General features: G+C 46.2%; 1 protein-coding gene across 1 annotated transcript in view; it reads left to right on the top strand.

The window, feature by feature from the left end:
* DDX10 (DEAD-box helicase 10) overlaps positions 1-19,083 on the top strand; it is a 265,027-nt gene that overhangs the window by 74,045 nt on the left and 171,899 nt on the right. Inside the window, exons 10-13 of the mRNA XM_077298338.1 lie at positions 5,748-5,849; positions 10,923-11,010; positions 12,829-12,917; positions 14,724-15,108. Of these exons, the coding sequence (XP_077154453.1) occupies positions 5,748-5,849; positions 10,923-11,010; positions 12,829-12,917; positions 14,724-15,108 (664 nt within the window). The remainder of the gene's footprint in view (positions 1-5,747; positions 5,850-10,922; positions 11,011-12,828; positions 12,918-14,723; positions 15,109-19,083) is intronic.

Raw genomic sequence — 19,083 nt, 5'->3', positions numbered from 1 at the left:
ATTTACAGGGGAGATGACACACAGGTATATACTATATACAGGAGGAGATGACACAGATATATACTATATACAGGAGAGATGACACACAGGTATGTACTATATAGAGGAGGAGATGACATACAGGTACATACTACATACAGGAGGAGTTGACATACAGGTATATACTATATACAGGAGGAGATGACACACAGGTATATACTATATACAGGAGGAGATGACACACAGGTATATACTATTTACAGGGGAGATGACACACAGGTATATACTATATACAGGAGGAGATGACACACAGACATATACTACATATAGGAGGAGATGACATACAGGTATATACTATATAGAGGAGGAGATGACATACAGGTACATACTACATACAGGAGATGACCTACAGGTATATACTATATACAGGAGGAGATGACACACAGGTATATACTATATACAGGAGCAGATTACCTACAGGTATATAGTATATACAGGAGGAGATGACATACAGGTATATGCTATGTATAGGAGGAGATGACATACAGGTATATACTATATACAGGAGGAGATGACACACAGATATATACTATATATAGGTGAGATGACACACAGGTATATACTATATACAGGAGGAGATGACATACAGGTATATACTATATATAGGAGGAGATGACATACAGGTATATACTATATACAGGGGAGATGACAGCAGGTATATACTATATACAGGGGAGATGACATACAGGTATAAACTATATACAGGAGATGACATACAGGTGTATACTATATATAAGGGAGATGACAAACATGTATATACTGAGGTGAAAATGAGAGGTGTGAGTGCAAAATGAGAGGAGCGAGGGAAAATAGTGGAGTGATCGGAAAATGACAGATGTGAGGTCGAAATGACAAGTGTTAGGGGGGAATGAGAGGAGTGAGGGGGAAAATAAGAGGAGTGAGGGGGAAAATGAGAGGTGTGAGGGAGAAAATGAGAGATGTGATGGGGAAAATGAGAGGCGTGATGGGAAAATAAGAGAAGTGAGGTGCTATAACTAACCACAGATATTTACTATGCCCAGGCAACGCTGGGCTCTTCAGCTAGTCTACTATATAATTGTCTAAGGGTCCCTTCCGTCTTTCTGTCTCTTGTCTGTCTGTCACGGATATTCATTGGTCGCGGCCTCTGTCTGTCATGGAAATCCAAGTCGCTGATTGGTCGCAGCAAAACAGCCACGACCAATCAGCGACGGGCACAGTCCGGCGGCAAAATGGCCGCTCCTTCCTCCCTGCAGTCAGTGCCCGCTCCCTACTCCCCTCCAGTCTGCGCTCACACAGGGTTAATGGGAGCGTTGACCGCGGTGTAACACACTCGGTTAACGCTGCTATTAAACCTGTGTGACCAACTTTTTACTATTGATGCTGCTTATGCAGCATCAATAGTAAAAAGATCTAATGTTAAAAATAATAAAAAAAATAAAAAAAAATAAAAAATCGTTATATACTTACCGTCTGTCGGCCCCTTGGATCCACAACAGGCCTTTCCCGCTCCTCGCGATGCTCCGGTGACCGCTCCATGCATTGCGATCTCGCGAGATGATGACGTAGCGGTCTCGCGAGACCGCTATGTCATCATCTCGCGAGACCGCAATGCACTCTTGGGACCGGAGCGCGTGAGGACCATCGGTAAACGCTTCGCCTGGATCCGGGGGCTCCGGAAGGTGAATATATAACTATTTTTTATTTTAATTCTTTTTTTTTTAACAGGAATATGATGCCCACATTGCAATATACTACGTGGGCTGTGCAATATACTACGTGGGCTGTGCAATACACTACGTGGGCTGTGCAATACACTACGTGGGCTGTGCAATACACTACGTGGGCTGTGCAGTACACTACGTGGGCTGTGCAGTACACTACGTGGGCTGTGCAGTACACTACGTGGGCTGTGCAGTACACTACGTGGGCTGTGCAGTACACTGCGTGGGCTGTGCAGTACACTGCGTGGGCTGTGCAGTACACTGCGTGGGCTGTGCAGTACACTGCGTGGGCTGTGCAGTACACTGCGTGGGCTGTGCAGTACACTGCGTGGGCTGTGCAGTACACTGCGTGGGCTGTGCAGTACACTGCGTGGGCTGTGCAGTACACTGCGTGGGCTGTGCAGTACACTGCGTGGGCTGTGCAGTACACTGCGTGGGCTGTGCACGGGATCCCACATCCTTTTTTATTACATTCATTTATTTAATCATAAAAAGTTGTCCAATCCAATTTACATCAGCACAATTTTTGAATCATATGTATTTTTTTGTTAGGAAGTTATAAGTGTTTAAGGTTGACCAGCAATTTCTCATTTGTCCAACAATTTACAAAGCCATTTTTTTAGGGACCACATCACATTGGAAGTGACTTTAGGGGGCCCATATTACAGAAAATATCCAAAAGTGAGACCATTCTAAAAACGGCACCCTTCAAATTGGGCAAAACCACATTCAAGACCTTTATTAACCCTTGAGGTGCTTTATAGGAAAAAAAACATTTTACTTTTTTTGCATTTTATTTTAGACTCAAATTTTCTTATTTTCACAAGCATAACAGGAGAAAATGGGCCTCAAAGTGTTTTGTGCAATTTTTCCTGGGTATGCCGATACCCTATATGTAGGGAAAAACTACTGTTTGGGCGCATGGTAGGGCTCAGAATGGTTTGACTTTTTTAACTTAAAATTGCCTGGAATCGTAGTGGATGCCATGTCGCATTTGGAGAGCCCCCTGATGTGCCTAAACAGTGGAAACCTCCCACAAGTGCCCTCATTTTGGAAACTATAGACTCCTCAAGGAACTTATCTAGATGTGTGGTGAGCACCTTAACCCCTTTCTGACCTTGGACGGGATAGTACGTCCGAGGTCAGAAGCCCCTGCTTTGATGCGGGCTCCGGCGGTGAGCCCGCATCAAAGCCGGGACATGTCTGCTGTTTTGACCATTAATAGGCGCTGGCAAAATCGCGATCTGCCCGCGCCTATTATCTAGTTAAATGCCGCTGTCAAACGCAGAAATGAGCGCATCGCAGATCCCCGTCACATGATCGGAGGTCGGCGATGCTTCTACATTGTAACCATAGAGGTCCTTGAGACCTCTATGGTTACTGATCCACGGTAGCTGTGAGCGCCACCCTGTGGCAGCACACCTGCATTTCTGCTACATAGCAGCGAACATCAGATCGCTGCTATGTACCAGAGGCGATCGCGTTGTGCCTGCTTCTAGCCTCCCATGGAGGCTATAGAAGCATGGCAAAAGTGAAAAAAAAAAATAAAAAAAAAAATAGAAGTTTAAATCACCCCCCTTTCGCCCCAATCAAAATAAATCAATAAAAAAAAATCAAACCTACACATAATTGGTATCGCCGCTTTCAGAATCGCCCTCTATCTATGAAAAAAAAAAAAATTTAACCTGATCGCTAAACGGCGTAGCGAGAAAAAAAATTCAAAACACCAGAATTACGTTTTTTTGTTGCCGCGACATTGCATTAAAATGCAATAACGGGCGATCAAAAGAACGTATCTGCACCAAAATAATATCATTAAAAACGACAGCTCGGCACGCAAAAAATAAGCCCTCAACTGACCCCAGATCATGAAAAATGGAGACGCTACGAGCATCGGAAAATGGCGGAATTTTTTTTTTTTTTTTTTTTTTTTTAGCAAAGTTTGGAATTTTTTTTCACCACTTAGATAAAAAAAATAACCTAGTCATGTTAGGTGTCAATGAACTCGTACTAACCTGGAGAATCATAATGGCAGGTCAGTTTTAGCATTTAGAGAACCTAGCAAAAAATCCAAACAAAAAACAAGTGTGGGACTGCACTTTTTTTGCAATTTCCCCGCACTTGGATTTTGTTCCCGTTTTCTAGCACAAGACATGGTAAAACCAATGATGTCGTTCAAAAGTACAACTCGTCCCGCAAAAAATAAGCCCTCACATGGCCAAATTGACGGAAAAATAAAAAAGTTATGGCTCTGGGAAGGAGGGGAGCGAAAAACGAACACAGAAAAGCAGAAAATCCCAAGGTCATGAAGGGGTTAAACCCCTGGTGCTTCACAGAAATTTATAACGTTGAGCCGCAAAAATAAAAAAAAGCACATTTTCCACAAACATACATATTTTTTTTGGCCCCAAATTTTTGATTTTCGCAAGAGTAGCAGGAGAAAAATTGTTGTGCATTTTCTCCTGAATATGCTGGTACTCCATATGTGGGGGAAAACTACTGTTTGGGTGCATAGCTGGGCTTGGAAAGGAAGGAGTGACATGTTGGAAAGTAGACTTTGATGAAACTGAAAATGCAGTCATGTACTGCCTTTTTTCTTTTTCCTGGGTGGCAAGTGGCTGCAGGGTTGCTGCTTATCCCCTCTGATCTCTGAATGTGGGCAGATTTCTGCTGCAGTAAGCTTCCTCCCAGCCAGAGACCAAGCGGCATAATCCAGGACGTTAACGGGCTGCTGTTAACGCAAGTGCCGGTATGGCAGCGCGCTAGCGCAGATAGAGCATCTGCTAGCTCTATCTGCGCTAGAGGTGACGGACCCGGAAACGCTGCAGCCCGCGTCTCGGGGTCCGTCACTCAATGACGGCACATCGCTAGCGCACGTCCAACATTGGATTCAATGGTGGCGTTAACGGACTGCGTTACACCGCGTTATGCCGCGGTGTAACGTAGTCCGTCTAACGGACGGGTTCAACGCAATGTGAACCCAGCCTTAGACCCCATACTTATTGTTGAGGTGCAGTTGGGGGCAGCGGATTTCACAGAATGGTTCACGTTCCTAAGTTGAAATCACTTGGAGGCGTCCATTAAACAGTGTATGGAGCGGCACTTTTCAGTCTCTGAAGACCTGTTTACAACTGTGCACCAGATCAGTGGGGGTGCCGGGTGTCAGACCCTTGACTATCTGATATTGATAACCTATCCCATGTGTTGAGGTAGCGGAGTACCCCTATGTGACCGGCCCTTAATCGTCTGCTGATTGACGTCGATCGTCGTTCATTTATGGACAGATCTCTGCCTGTCTGCACATCTTTATCATACGGCTACTTTATATAATCTGTTTCCTTATTTTGCTTCACCTTTGAGACACTGGTAAAATAAGTTTCCTCCTTGTTTTGTATTTTCCGACCTTTCCGTTTCAGCAGGCGCATCATTCATCTCCTCGCCGGGGCGAAGCTCCATCCTCCCGCACACAGTAGAAATCAGAATCTATCATAACTATGTCAGGTTTAAAAGAAATCTATTATTTTTTTTGTCTATATCCTCCGGTCTTGCACTCTCTGTAATGTTCGTTTTTTTTTTCTTTTTTTTTTTTATAATGTAAATGTCAATTATGGCCACAAAGGAAAATTATGAAGCGGATGCAGCAATCCAACCATCATAATGAAAGAAGAATTCGGAAGCACGAATGTCATCCCTAAATTATGTCTGTGTATATTATATCATGTGTCAAAGTGAAATGTATGGTAATCTCTGCCCATTAGTTGTCCGGTTTTAATTAATTTAATTATATTGCAAGTAAAATAATAAATTCTGCAGAAACAAAAGTTAAGAGAGATGACGTCTTCTTTAAACACAAGCTGATTTTCAGGGGATACATGTGACCAATTCTATCCCTCCGCTTGAGTTGCCGCGTTTCGCCATCACTCGCTTATCCAGGAGTGCAAGTGCTTCTGATACATAAGTTCTGCTCCTCTTACTAAGAGTCCTTCCTGTGTTTTTTGTTCTCAGGTACCAGAAAGGAGGAGAAGCTTTGCTGGTGCTGCTGCCATCCGAAGTGAAAGGGATGGTGCGACAGCTGGACGAGAAGAAAGTGCCCATTAACGAAATCAAGTACGTGAAGAAAGTGTAAAACTAAATTTGAGGGATGACTTTGAGCCTTCCCACAACTTCTGCCCGTATAGTGGTGCCTAAAAAATAAAAACTAAGTCTTTGTGCTCTTACTGTCAGCTAGTTAAAGCTGATCTGTTGTTAGATTTCACAATACAAGCCACATATTGAATAGATCTTAGACCAGATGAGGCTGATGGACTTTCTTTGAAAATCCATGTCAGAACAAATAATCCTTTATAAAAGTGTAAACTTAATCTTTGCCCGCCTAGTCTGATTCTCGCTAGCCAACGGTATAACCAGGAGGGCTGTTTGATGCTGTGTAAAGGTATGTGCTGAGTTTTTGGAGCAGAACTTCTTAAGTTTCTGATGATTTTAGAGTAGGATTTAAGGAGTTTCTGCTCCAAAACCTTCTCAGAAAAATTCCTGTGTGCACATATCCTGATTACGGAACTGATATCCACTTCCAAATTATTGGAATAAATCATCATATTGTAAAAATAAAATGCGGTAAAACGCTGCAACGGGCTTATAAGAAAACGCGTTTTTGATCCTGTACAAATATTTTCGTCAGGTTCTAGACACCTTTGAATAGTAGCACCTTGTGGGTGCTGAGAATGTGAAGGCACTGAAAAATTATCCGGGTTTGGAATTGCTTATCTTGATTCACCAGGGGAACGGATAGTGGTCGGCCGGAGAAGAGACGCTGCCTTTGACTTGTTGCTATTTTGTTGTGTCTGGTTGCAAAGCTCACAAGTTGAGCATATTAAGATGCGCTTACAGGTGCTCCTCAAAAAAGTAGAATATCATCAAAAAGATAAAGGGAACCTGTCTTACCAAAATCGAAGGTGAGCTAAGCCCACCAGCATCAGGGGCATATCTACAGCATTCTGTAATGCTGTAGATAAGCCCCCGATGTATCCTGAAAGGTAAGAAAAAGATGTTATATTATACTCACCCAGGGGCGGTCCCGCTGCGGTCCGGTCCGATGGGCGTCGTGGTCCGGTCCGGGCCTCCTATCTTCTTACGATGACGTCCTCTTCTTGTCTTCACGCTGCGGCTCCGGCGCAGGCGTACATTGTCTGTCCTGTTGAGGGCAGAGCAAAGTACTGCAGTGCGCAGGCGCTGGGCCTCTCTGACCTTTCCTGGTGCCTGCGCACTGCAGTACTTTGCTCTGCCCTCAACAGGACAGACAATGTACGCCTGCGCCAGAGCCGCAGCGTGAAGACAAGAAAAGGACGTCATCGTAAGAAGATGGGAGGCCCCAGACCGGACCGCGACGTCCATCGGACCGGACCGCCCACCCAGGTGAGTATAATCTAACCTTTTTTTCTCCTCTTTCAGGATACATCGGGGGCTTATCTACAGCATTACAGAATGCTGTAGAAAAGGCCCTGATGCCGGTGGGCTTAGCTCACCTTCCATTTTGGGGGTGATAGGTTCCCTTTAATTTATTTAAGTTCTTCCATACAAAAAGTAAAACTCATATAGAGTCATTACAAACAGAGTGATCTATTTCAAGTGTTTTTTTCTGTTAATGTTGATGATAATGGCTTACAGCCAATGAAAACCCAAAAGTCATTATCTCAGGAAATTAGAATACTTTATAACACCAGCTTAAAAAATTATTTTAAAATCTGAAATGTATGTTCAGTAAATGCACTTAATACTTGGTCGTGGCTCCTTTTGCATCAACTACAGCATCAATGTGTCGTGGCATGTAAGTGATCACTCTGTGGCACTGCTGAGGTGTTATGGAAGCCCAGGTTGCTTTGATAGTAGCCTTCAGCTCGTCTGCATTGTTGGGTCTGATGTCTCATCTTCCTTTTGACAATATCCCATAGATTCTCTATGGGGTTAAGGTCAGGCGAGTTTGCTGCCAATCAAGCACAGTGATACTGTCGTTTGAAAACCAGGTATTGGTGCTTTTGGCAGTGTGGACAGGTGCCAAGTCCTGCTGGAGAATGAAATGTCCATCTCCAAAAAGATTGTCGGCAGAGGGAAGCATGAAGTGCTCTAATATTTTCTGGTAGACGGCTGCGCTGACTTTGGTCTTGATAAAAGACAGTGGACCTACAACAGCAGATGACATGGCTCCCCAAACCATCACCGATTGTGGAAACTTCACACTAGACCTCCAGCAGCTTGGATTGTGGTCTCTCCACTCTTCCTCCAGACTCTGGGACCTTGATTTCCAAATAAAAAGCAAAATTTACTTTCATCTGAAAACAACACCTTGAACCACTGAGCAACAGTCCAGTTCTTTTTCTCCTTGGCCCAGGTAAGATGCTTAGGGCGCTGTCTATTGGTCATGAGTGGCTTGACACAAGGAACGTGACACTTGTATCCCATGTCCTGGATATGTGTGTGTGTGGTGGCTCTTGAAGCAATGACTCCAGCAGCAGTCCACTCCTTGTGAATCTCCACCAAATTTTTGAATGGCCTTTTCATAACAATCCTTTCAAGGCTGCGGTTTTCCCGGTTGCTTGTGCACCTTTTTCTACCACACTGTTTCCTTCCACTCAACCTTCCATTAATATGCTTGGATACAGCACTCTGTGAACAGCCAGCTTCTTTAACAATGACCTTTTGTGGCTTACCCTCCTTGTGGAGTGTGTTAATGACTGCCTTCTGCACATCTGTCAAGTCAGCAGTCTTCCCCATGATTGTGGAGCTACTGAAACAGACTAAGGGACCTTTTTAATCGCATAGGAAGCCTTTGCAGGTGTTTTTTGTTAATAATCGTAATTTACTGAGATAATGACTTTTGAGTTTTCATTGGCTGTAAGCCATAATCATCAACATTAACAGAAATAAACACTTGAAATAGATCACTGTGTGTAATGAATCTATATAATATGAGATTCACGTTTTGTATTGAAGAACTGAAATAAATTAACTTTTTGATGATATTCTAATTTTGTGAGAAACACTTGTACATTACTAGTTAAGGGACTGCCCTTGCTTCTCCACTATCTTTTTTTTATTTTTTTAATTTTTTTATTTATTTATCTAGTCTGGTTGACAGCTCCTCAGTGACCCTCCTCTCTGCCAAGATCTCAAACTAAACAGTACAAACTGCAGCTGTCAGTCAGGCTGGGTGCGCAGAGACTGAATGCCCTTGATCTTATCGGCTCTAGCTCTATAACTGGATTCAGAAACTTCTTGTATTAAAATCAGGATTATACGGCCATTATGACTTACATTTTAAAAGTATTCTAGCCTGATCAAATACGTTGATAAGATCTCGGCTGAAGCACAGGCAGCAAGGTTGGAAATTAGAAGAGGATGGACGGGACCAGATGAATGCTGTGGGAGATGTTATTCTCTGAGTGTATACGAGCAGCAGGACTTACCGTACACTGTTAGAAAGCGACATCTCCCACCACCTGCATCTCTTGTCCCATCTTTGTTGCCGCCTGTGCCTCAGCCGAGAGGTCATCTCTGATATAGGCACGTTTCCATCTCCTGTTTCTCCTTGTAGAGGAGCTTTCTCTTCACACAGCCTGTGCTGTTGCTACTTTCGATGTTTTTTTTTCTTCAGCAATGTGACTGCAGATAGTTACATAACTAAGGCTACTTTCACACTAGTCCGTCGGTACGGGCCGTCGGCCTGACGTACCAACGGACAGTGTGTTAATGTAGCACAACGTGGGCAGCGGATGCAGTTTTACAACGCATCCGCTGCCCATTGTGAGTTTCGGGGAGGAGGGGGCGGAGTTTCGCCCGCGCATGCGCGGTCGAAACTGGCGGACCCGACACACAAAAAAAGTTACAAAAAACGTTATTTTGTGCGTCGCGGCCGTCAAAAACACGACGCAACCATTGCACGACGGATGCAACGTGTGGCCATATGTCGCAATGTGTCGCTAATGAAAGTCTATGGAGAAAAGACGCATCCTGTGGGCAACTTTGCAGGATGCGTTTTTTCTCCAAAACTACGCATTGTGACGTCCGTCACACAACACAAGTGTGAAAGTAGCCTTATATAGCTGAAAAGAGACAAACGGGAGAGGATAATAGGAAGGTGAATATATACGAACACAATGCACGAACCAACAGAGCTAAACTTTCCCTCCTGATCCCAATTGTCAATCCGCTGGACTAAACAATCACAATACATAGATACAAGATATTTTCATAAAAACTTTTAATACATTTCTGGTGAATTTATGCTTTAATTTTGATTTGTTTATATAAGAATTACATTCCATTTTTGAGTGGCAAGCTCTATTTTTCTGGTACTGAGCTCCAAACGTCATCTTCATGTTTGTTCTCCCTACTTTTGTCGAACTGAGACTCGTCCATCAGATAGAGTAGTGTGATGCGTCACTCCACAGAACACTTTTTTCTGCTTTTTAGACCATTGATTCCGCCGTTACACTACTCCATCCGATGCTCCGTATTGTGCTTGGTGATGTAAGGCTGTACGCAGCTGCTCCTGACTGGTGAGCAGTGTTTGTGCCAGAGGAGGTCTCGACTCTGCAGTTATGGAGTCGGCAGAGTGTTGGCGACTTTTATGCCTTCTGCTCCTCAGCACTCTTTGACCCCCGCTCTGTAAGTTTACGTGGTCTCCACTTCGTTTCTGCGGGTCCTAAATTCTTCCATTTTTTCCAATAATGCCATTCACTGGCGATATTCTGCATCAAATGCTCAAAGCTTCTATCATTAAAATGGAAATACGCCACCCGCACATTAGCGGAATATCGTGTGTTCCCACGGCAGTATCGATGCATCGTCACCGATGAGCCACATTATAGTCCCGTCATCCACGGCTTTACAATTCTCAGTAACAGATTAATATGCTAATTTGCTGTAATCATCGACTATTGCAAATGACTTTATGGTTATTATTCATCATTGTTATTAAAGCTAAAGACTTTTTTTTTTCTCCCTTCAATTATTAAAATTAAACCCCGTAATAAGCTAAAAGCAGATTATGCATTATAAACTAATTGAAAAACAAATTAAAAGTAAATTACATTGAACAGCTGAATTGCAGCATTATGCCGGAGATTGTACAAGTCCTATTTATTAACGTTCTTTTCTTTCTTTCCTTTCCCCCTTATCCCCCAGAATTAACCCTGAGAAGCTCCTTGATGTTCAAGGGCGACTGGAGGCGTTTTTGGCCCAGGAGCAGCAGCTGAAAGAACGCGCTCAAAGGGTAAGTGTGTGGGACTAATGTAGTGATTACAGGGATCTACTGTTCACTGGATCAGTGTGGGACCCCCTCCGACAGCACTGGTCGGTGTACATTCTCCCCTCGCTGGATGAGCATAGCCTGGAGGAATGCAGCCGCAGAAGACCGCTTGTGTTTCCGGACACAATGATTGGCGCAGCGATCACACGTACTCTGCCAGGCTTATCATACAGTTGACTTTGGGACCACTATTTTTGTGATCTCAGGATGTCTCGGTAGTCTGACACCAGGAATCATAAATTTATCACCGATCCTTTTGGACAGGCTCTTTCAAGGGGTTGTCTGATAGTAGTTGTCATTTTCTCTGCACAAGTCTCATCCAGGTAATTGGGATTAAAGGAGCACACCTCTATCTCCTCCTCCTCTATCTCCTCCTCCTCTATCTCCTCCTCCTCTATCTCCTCCTCCTCTATCTCCTCCTCCTCTATCTCCTCCTCCTCCATTTCCTCCTCTATCATCTCCTCCTTTATCATCTCCTCCTTCCTCCTCCCCCTCCTCCTCTATCTCCTCTATCATCTCCTCCTTCCTCCTCTATCTCCTCCATCTCCTCCTCCTCTATCTCCTCCATCTCCTCCTCCTCCATCTCCTCCTCCTCCATCTCCTCCTCCATCTCCTCCTTCTCCATCTCCTCCTCCTCCTATCATAGTTTCTATCTTCATAATTTATTGCAGTCATCATATAATGTAGTTCTGGGTGCTTACAATTGCTCAATTTGCCTTTCTACCCAGCTAATTCTTCTCTGTTCTACGTAGAAAGCCGAAGACTCTTGTCAATGCGTTTATCATTCCCCTCTTCAACTCCTGACCCAGCTGCTCCCTCTTCCCTTCCTCCAGTGACTTTTGCAGTGACTTGTGACTCATACAGGGAAAATTGACCTCCTGTTTCTACATCGAGCTTAGAAGTATTCAGTTGCCCAGTTTTTAATCACATGTCATAGACCTAATGGAAAAAGGGAAGTATTGACTGGGTAGAAAGGCAAAATGAGCAATTGTAAGTGCACAGTGCTGTATAATATGATGACTGCAATATATTTAGAGGATAAAACCATTGATGGGAGGAGGGCTTCTTTAAGGTAAAACAAGCAACTTTATAGTTTTACCTTTTTATTAAAATCCCCTAGATTCTGAAGAACGGAAGGATTTTTAATTTTATAGTTCATCAGCGGTGGTCAATTCCTAAGTAAGAAGCGTGCACTTGCAAACTTCTTGATAAAGAGCTTGTAAGTGCTGCTCTGAAGTCGTATGGAACGCTGGATCCAGCCAACTTCAGCTCCACTGTGCTCCTTTGATGCTTGACTCATGATGGCATTGGAGAACGCGCAGATACAGCCAGCGATCCCGTCCTGCCGCTGGTCCGCACTGTCACTCATCAGGAACTCGCTGCCCCCTGGCAAATAGGAAGCTGGAGGACGGGGCATTAATGAACTCCGGGAGATCCGTATTAAGAACAATACTTTAGCTAAAATGTCGACCGATGTAAGATATATTGGAGAAATTTTCTTGCGGAAAAACAATCCCGTTAGTCTGATGCTGAATTCGTGTGCCGCAGTCACGCCCCAGCCCCTTCTTACTAATCTACAAGCAGTACATTAGGGGGCATTTGGATGGGGGTGGTCGCTTCTTCCCAGCAGTTAATGTTAAATACAACTTTTTGATATCTTCACTTTAAAGACAGAAGTTGTGCTACGTTTACATCCGCGTCCCATGTGATATCGATACTCGCTTCTTTTCACCATTGCTTTGTACTGTGAAGAATCTCACACACTTTTTTGTTTCTTTTTAGTGTTTTGTTTCCTATTTGCGATCTGTCTATTTAATGAAGGACAAGGAAGTCTTCGATGTCTTCCAGTTGCCTCTTTCACAGTTTGCACGGTAAGTGGATGAAAATGGACTGCACAGTTTACAGCAAGTTTTTGAGCATAGCCTCTTAATGGGGTTTTCCTATGCAGGGTCTGGGCTCTTCTTTGATGATCTTATGGGGTAACCCTTTAAGTGCTAAAGTTCCAGGTCAAGTGTATGACTTAAAGCATGCCCGTTGTCACTTTTTAGTGGATCCTTATAGTCTTAATCTAAGGGCGTAGTATGACGGCCGTATAACATGGACGACAATCACATCGCAGTGCTTGGACTGGCCGGCAGCCCTCCTGACCAAAGCATGACCGCTTGTATCGAAATACAAGCTCGGGCCAGGAGAGCCACTGGCCAGTCCGAGCATTAAGATGCGATTGTCGTCCATGTTAAGGATGCAGATAGACGTCCGTATAACACGGATGGGGATTGAATCGCACTGCTCGGACTGGCCGGCGGCTCTCCTGACCCGAGCGTGACAGCTTGTATTTCTATACACGGTGTCACGCTCGGGTCAGGAGTGCCGCCTGCCAGTCCAAGCAATGCAATGCGATCGTCGTCCATATTTTACCGACTGCACCCTTGTAACAATTCTGAAGTGTATTCTATGTTGTAATGTTTCTTGTGCTGTTCCTCTATTATTCCTCCTGAAAATGTATGTATAAATGGACGCTGTGGTGTTAGCATTAGTCAGGGACTTACTCTGCCCCGATGACCAAAGGAGAGCGGCTGCAGGGAGGATATAAGTTAGTTTTCTCCCTGTAGCCGTGACTCCAGTAATGCAGATCAATGTAATTTCAATGCAATTTACATGTGTTAACCCTATATCTGCTGGTTAATAGCGTTTCTGGATATGACTGTTTTATTTTTCAAAGGGTTTGTATCTATTATGGAAGTTATAGAGGATGGCTGAGCTCTTCCTGGACCTGTGGGGGGGTGGCCAGTGCCCCTTCAGAGGTTCAACATGCGCACCTCCACTGCATTCATTCCCTATGGGTCCACCGGACACCAGCTGGGCGCTGAGCTCTCCCATCCCCGGAGGTCCCATCGACAAAAGATTAAAATGGAGCTGCGCATGCTCCACCTCTGCCCATTCCCTTGTTTTTGGTATCAGTGAGGGTCCCAGAGATTGGGCCCCCAGCGATCAGGATGTCCCCCACCCTTTTAAAGTGTATGCGGACCCCTTAAGTGCCAATATTCCTGCTCTCCAGTTAATAAGTAGACTTTCTCTGCTGAGTCTTTGATCTTATGCTTCAGTCTCTTTATTAGAGTTATGATTTTGTTTTGCTGCTTTCATCAACCTCACGTATAGTGCACATTTTGTTCTCAATCCATATTTATTCCTTTCCATAGCAATATTAAATAGGATCTGCTCAGACTCCTAATGTCTAACTTGCATTTTTCAGTTTTTCATTGCCTTCAGTTCTAGAGGTGGTTGGTCCGAGACTAATCGTTTCTTAGCTACATCGCACGATTTAACCTATGAACCGGGTCTTCATCAGGAATCTGCTACTAAACTGCTTCCCCCTCGAACCTACTGTGTATCTAGTGCCTAGGTAGACCACCATCCTTTTTTCTGTATATTTGCTGTTGACTCTCCATAGATTTAGGACCATTGGAAACTGCCAAGTTCTTGCACTTGGGTCTTTGGTGGGATTCTCATTTTCTGTAGAAGGAAGTCTCCCACACATCATGCTCGTAAATGTCCACTAAACAAATGAGCGTGCTTAAGTTTTCACTCTCAGCAGTGAAGTGCTCATCTTTGTTCTTACGGAGACTAGAAATGTGTTTGTATTTCTTACCTTTGACATTAACTTTACGATTTGTCAGGTCATTGGGTCTTGCTGTGGCCCCAAGAGTTCGGTTCCTTCAGAAAGCTCAAAACTCGAAGAGTTCTGAAAGCAAACCAAGTGAGGACGTCCAGGACCCTGGCACCATCAGCGATGAGGAAATTGAAAACTTTAAGTCTCAACTCAGTGGAAAGAATTTAAATCGGACCGTAAAAGGGAATACAAAGAACGATGAACTATCCAGTGGAGACGGCGAAGAAGAAGAGGAAGATTCAGACGACGCCGAGCGCACCAAGTCTGGAAGACCATCTGCTTTCCAGCTGATAGATGAGGAGGACGATGATGATGACGACTGCCGGGATGAGGAGATTTTTACCGTAAAGAGAAGAGATGTATTTGGTATTAATGAAAGTGATAAAGTTCCGGTGAGTTTCTATTTATTACATTACCTAAAGTATGTAGAGCTTCTGTGACAAGTTTGGGGCTACCACCAACATTTAATCACAAATGTCATCTATGCGGCTGGCTTGAGTTTGCGATGTAATTCTAAAAATTGATTCCACCAAACTGGAGGAGTATAATTCTCGAATGCTATAATGTCATTGTATAGTGTTCCCTTTTTTTGGGACCTAGAGGCCCAGCCTACAGCATCATAGCTTCACTGATAGACTTTCCAGTTGGCACACGGCATTTCGCCATATTCCCGGCAACCTCTAGGCGTTAAGCTCTAGAGTGTGATCTTTCCGCAGAACGTGCTTGTCTACTCCAGGGTCCTCAGCAGACACTTGTGTGCTCTTGGTTATTTACACCTGGGTTTCTTTGGAAGGGAGAAAAGTGTTTGGTGTAACCTGAAGGCACATTGATGTCCTACGATGATGCCTTGGTGTCCACAGTTGATGAGCTCGTCTTCTACTGCAGTTAGCCAATAGAGAATGCAGGGTTTCATGCAAGATCTTAAGTTCTACGATGGTGTCCACCCACAGACTTCTGGAACCTGGAATTCTTTGTAGAGACTATCAAGAATTTACAATGAATCCATTGCAGTTGGTCGTATGTTTTCTAATTAGAATAATCCTCATTGAATAATTTGGGGAGCCCTTATGTGCTTTTCCACACTTTATCCATGTTGCCAGCATTTTGTGCTCACATATGCACATGATTTCTTTTGGTTCATCACTGCCCCTTTATTCGTTGTTTATATCACTGCCAGATTCCCCTAATAGGGGATTTGAGTGCCCTGGTTTTCGGAATTAGCAGGTGTCGTTGGAGTTGGGTTTTCATTGATCAGCAAGTTGCCGAGGTTTGGCACGAAACGTCTGCAGTCATTCTGCCTGGATGTGGCATGAATACTTTGGCCACTAGACATGTGCGGCCTGGCTCAATAGGAGTGAATTGAGCAAGGCCTCGCACGTCTAGTCTGAATGTGGTTGTGAGTATTCATGTCTCATCCTTGCGATCATAGGATAGTCTGGCACCAAAGAATCCTGACAACGCACACAATGTGAGGATTTTTTTAAATTGGCAATTTAAGCATCCAGCTCTTTCTCCCACCAGACTCATAAAATTCTACGTTTCTATATATATAATTGTCTAAGGGGTACTTCCGTCTGTCTGTCCTCAACTTCCGTAACTGTTATTCATTCGCTGATTGGTCTCGCCAGCTGCCTGTCATGGCTGCCGCGACCAATCAGCGACGGGCACAGTCCAATTAGTCCCTCCCTACTCCCCTGCAGTCAGTGCCGGGCGGCCGCTCCATACTCCCCGCAGTCGCGGCTCACACAGGGTTAATGCCAGCGGTAACGGACTGCGTTATGCCGCAGGTAACTCACTCCGTTACCGCCGGTATTAACCCTGTGTGACCAAGTTTTTACTATTGACGCAGCCTATGCAGCGTCAATAGTAAAAGGATCTAATGTTAAAAAATAATAAAAAAAAATAAAAAATCATTATATACTCACCTTCCGCCGCCTTTCCCATTCCTCGCCACCCTCTGGTAACCGCTGTGTGCAAGCGGCAGGTTCCGGTATCAAGGATCATATGGCAGAAGGACCTGCCATGACGTCACGGTCATGTGACTGCGACGTCATCACACCCTGAGACCGGAAGCTGACTCCTGTACCGCGCACAGGCGACAGAACTACAAGTATGGCGAGTATGTTAGAACTACAAGGGGCCTTCGGATCGGAAGGTGAGTATGTTTATTTTTTATTTTTTAACCTGTGACATGCGTAGCTGGGCAATCTACTACGTGGCTGGGCAATATACTACTTGGCTCTGTGCTGTATACTACGTCGCTAGGCAATATACTACGTCGCTCTGCAATATAGTACGTGGCTCTGCTGTATACTACGTCGCTGTGCAATATACTACGTCACTGGGCAATATACTACGTCACTGGGCAATATACTACGTCACTGGGCAATATACTACGTCGCTGGGCAATATACTACGTGGCTGGGCAATATACTACGTGGCTGGGCAATATACTACGTCGCTGTGCAATATACTACCGCTACGTCACAGGATCGCTCCTGCATCGTTCTGGAGCTGCTGTGTTTGACGTCTCTACAGCGACCTAAACAGCGACGCTCCAGCGATCGGCTCGTTGTCTATATCGCTGCAGCGTCGCTAAGTGTGACGGTACCTTTATATATTTCGTGCCTTGTTGCAAGTTTAACCTTGTCTCTTTGTTTCCGATGTTCTTCTAAAAAGTTCTCTGAGCTGTACACAGAGGTAAGCTCTGAGTAAATGATCAGTATCTCTAAACTCCCAGTATCGTCTGGTGCCGGCCGGGGAATCTGCAGGAAAAGGTCATTTTGTTTCTTGAGACTCAGACTTGCATAAATATCACATTACGAAGCTCCAGATAATTTGTGCGCGCAGGCTCTGCTGAGCTGCATGTACGCGGGTAAACATTGTCTGATGCCAGCGGCTTAGTCTAATAATGCGTATTTTTTTGTTAATTAACAGGAAATTAACCCTTAACATATAACTATAACTCGAGAAATTGTTTTTGATGAAACCTTAATCTGAGCCGTGTTTTAGGGCACTGGAGACAGTTATGCCACACCGGAAAATGCATTGTTGCAGCCAGCAGGTTCCTAACAGACTTGCAAACTATTAAGTGTCAATATCTGGCTTCTAAGAAAGACTTCGGTCATATAAAGGTTTGTCTCTGCCGCCCTGCCCCCCCTCTCTGCCTCCCTGCCCCCCCTCTCTCTGCCTCCCTGCCCCCCCCTCTCTCTGCCTCCCTGGCCCCCCCCTCTCTGCCTCCCTGGCCCCCCCCCTCTCTCTGGCCCCCCTCTGCCTCCCTGCCCCTCCCTCTGCCGCCCTGACACCCCTCTCTCTGCCGCCCTGACACCCCTCTCTCTGCCGCCCTGACACCCCTCTCTCTGCCGCCCTGACGCCCCTCTCTCTGCCGCCCTGACGCCCCTCTCTCTGCCGCCCTGACGCCCCTCTCTCTGCCGCCCTGACGCCCCTCTCTCTGCCGCCCTGACGCCCCTCTCTCTGCCGCCCTGACGCCCCTCTCTCTGCCGCCCTGACGCCCCTCTCTCTGCCGCCCTGACACCCCTCTCTCTGCCTCCCTCTCTCAGCCGCCCTGCCCCCCCTCTGCCGCCCTGCCCCCCCTCTGCCGCCCTGCCCCCCCTCTGCCGCCCTGCCCCCCCTCTGCCGCCCTGCCCCCCCTCTGCCGCCCTGACACCCCTCTCTCTGCCTCCCTGGCCCCCCCTCTGCCTCCATGCCCCCCCTCTGCCTCCATGCCCCCCCTCTGCCTCCATGCCCCCCCTCTGCCTCCATGCCCCCCCTCTGCCTCCATGCCCCCCCTCTGCCTGCCTCCCTGCCCCCCCTCTCTCTGCCTCCCTGCCCCCCCTCTGCCGCCCTGACACCCCTCTCTCTCTGCTGCCTCCCTGGGCCCCCCCCCCCCTCTCTCTGCCTCCCCCATACCCCCCCCCCCCCTCTCTGCCTCCCTGGCCCCCCTCTCTCTCTGCTGCCTCCCTGCCCCCCCCCCCCCCCCTCTCTGCCTCCCTGGCCCCCCCTCTCTCTGGCCCCCCTCTCTCTCTCTGCCGCCCTGCCCCCCCTCTCTCTCTGCCGCCCTGCCCCCCCTCTCTCTCTGCCGCCCTGCCCCCTCTCTCTCTGCCGCCCTGCCCCCCCTCTCTCTGCCTCCCTGACACCCCTCTCTCTGCCGCCCTGACACCCCTCTCTCTGCCGCCCTGACACCCCTCTCTCTCTGCCTCGCTGGCCCCCCCCTCTCTCTCTCTGCCTCCCTGGCCCCCCCCTCTCTCTCTCTGCCTCCCTGGCCCCCCCCCCCCTCTCTCTCTCTGCCGCCCTGCCCCCCCTCTCTCTGCCTCCCTGCCCCCCCTCTGCCGCCCTGACACCCCTCTCTCTCTGCCGTCCTGGCCCCA

The sequence above is a fragment of the Ranitomeya variabilis genome, chromosome 3 (genome assembly GCF_051348905.1).
Source record: "Ranitomeya variabilis isolate aRanVar5 chromosome 3, aRanVar5.hap1, whole genome shotgun sequence".
NCBI lineage: Eukaryota > Metazoa > Chordata > Amphibia > Anura > Dendrobatidae > Ranitomeya > Ranitomeya variabilis.
This window is presented reverse-complemented; position numbering and strand designations above follow the sequence as displayed.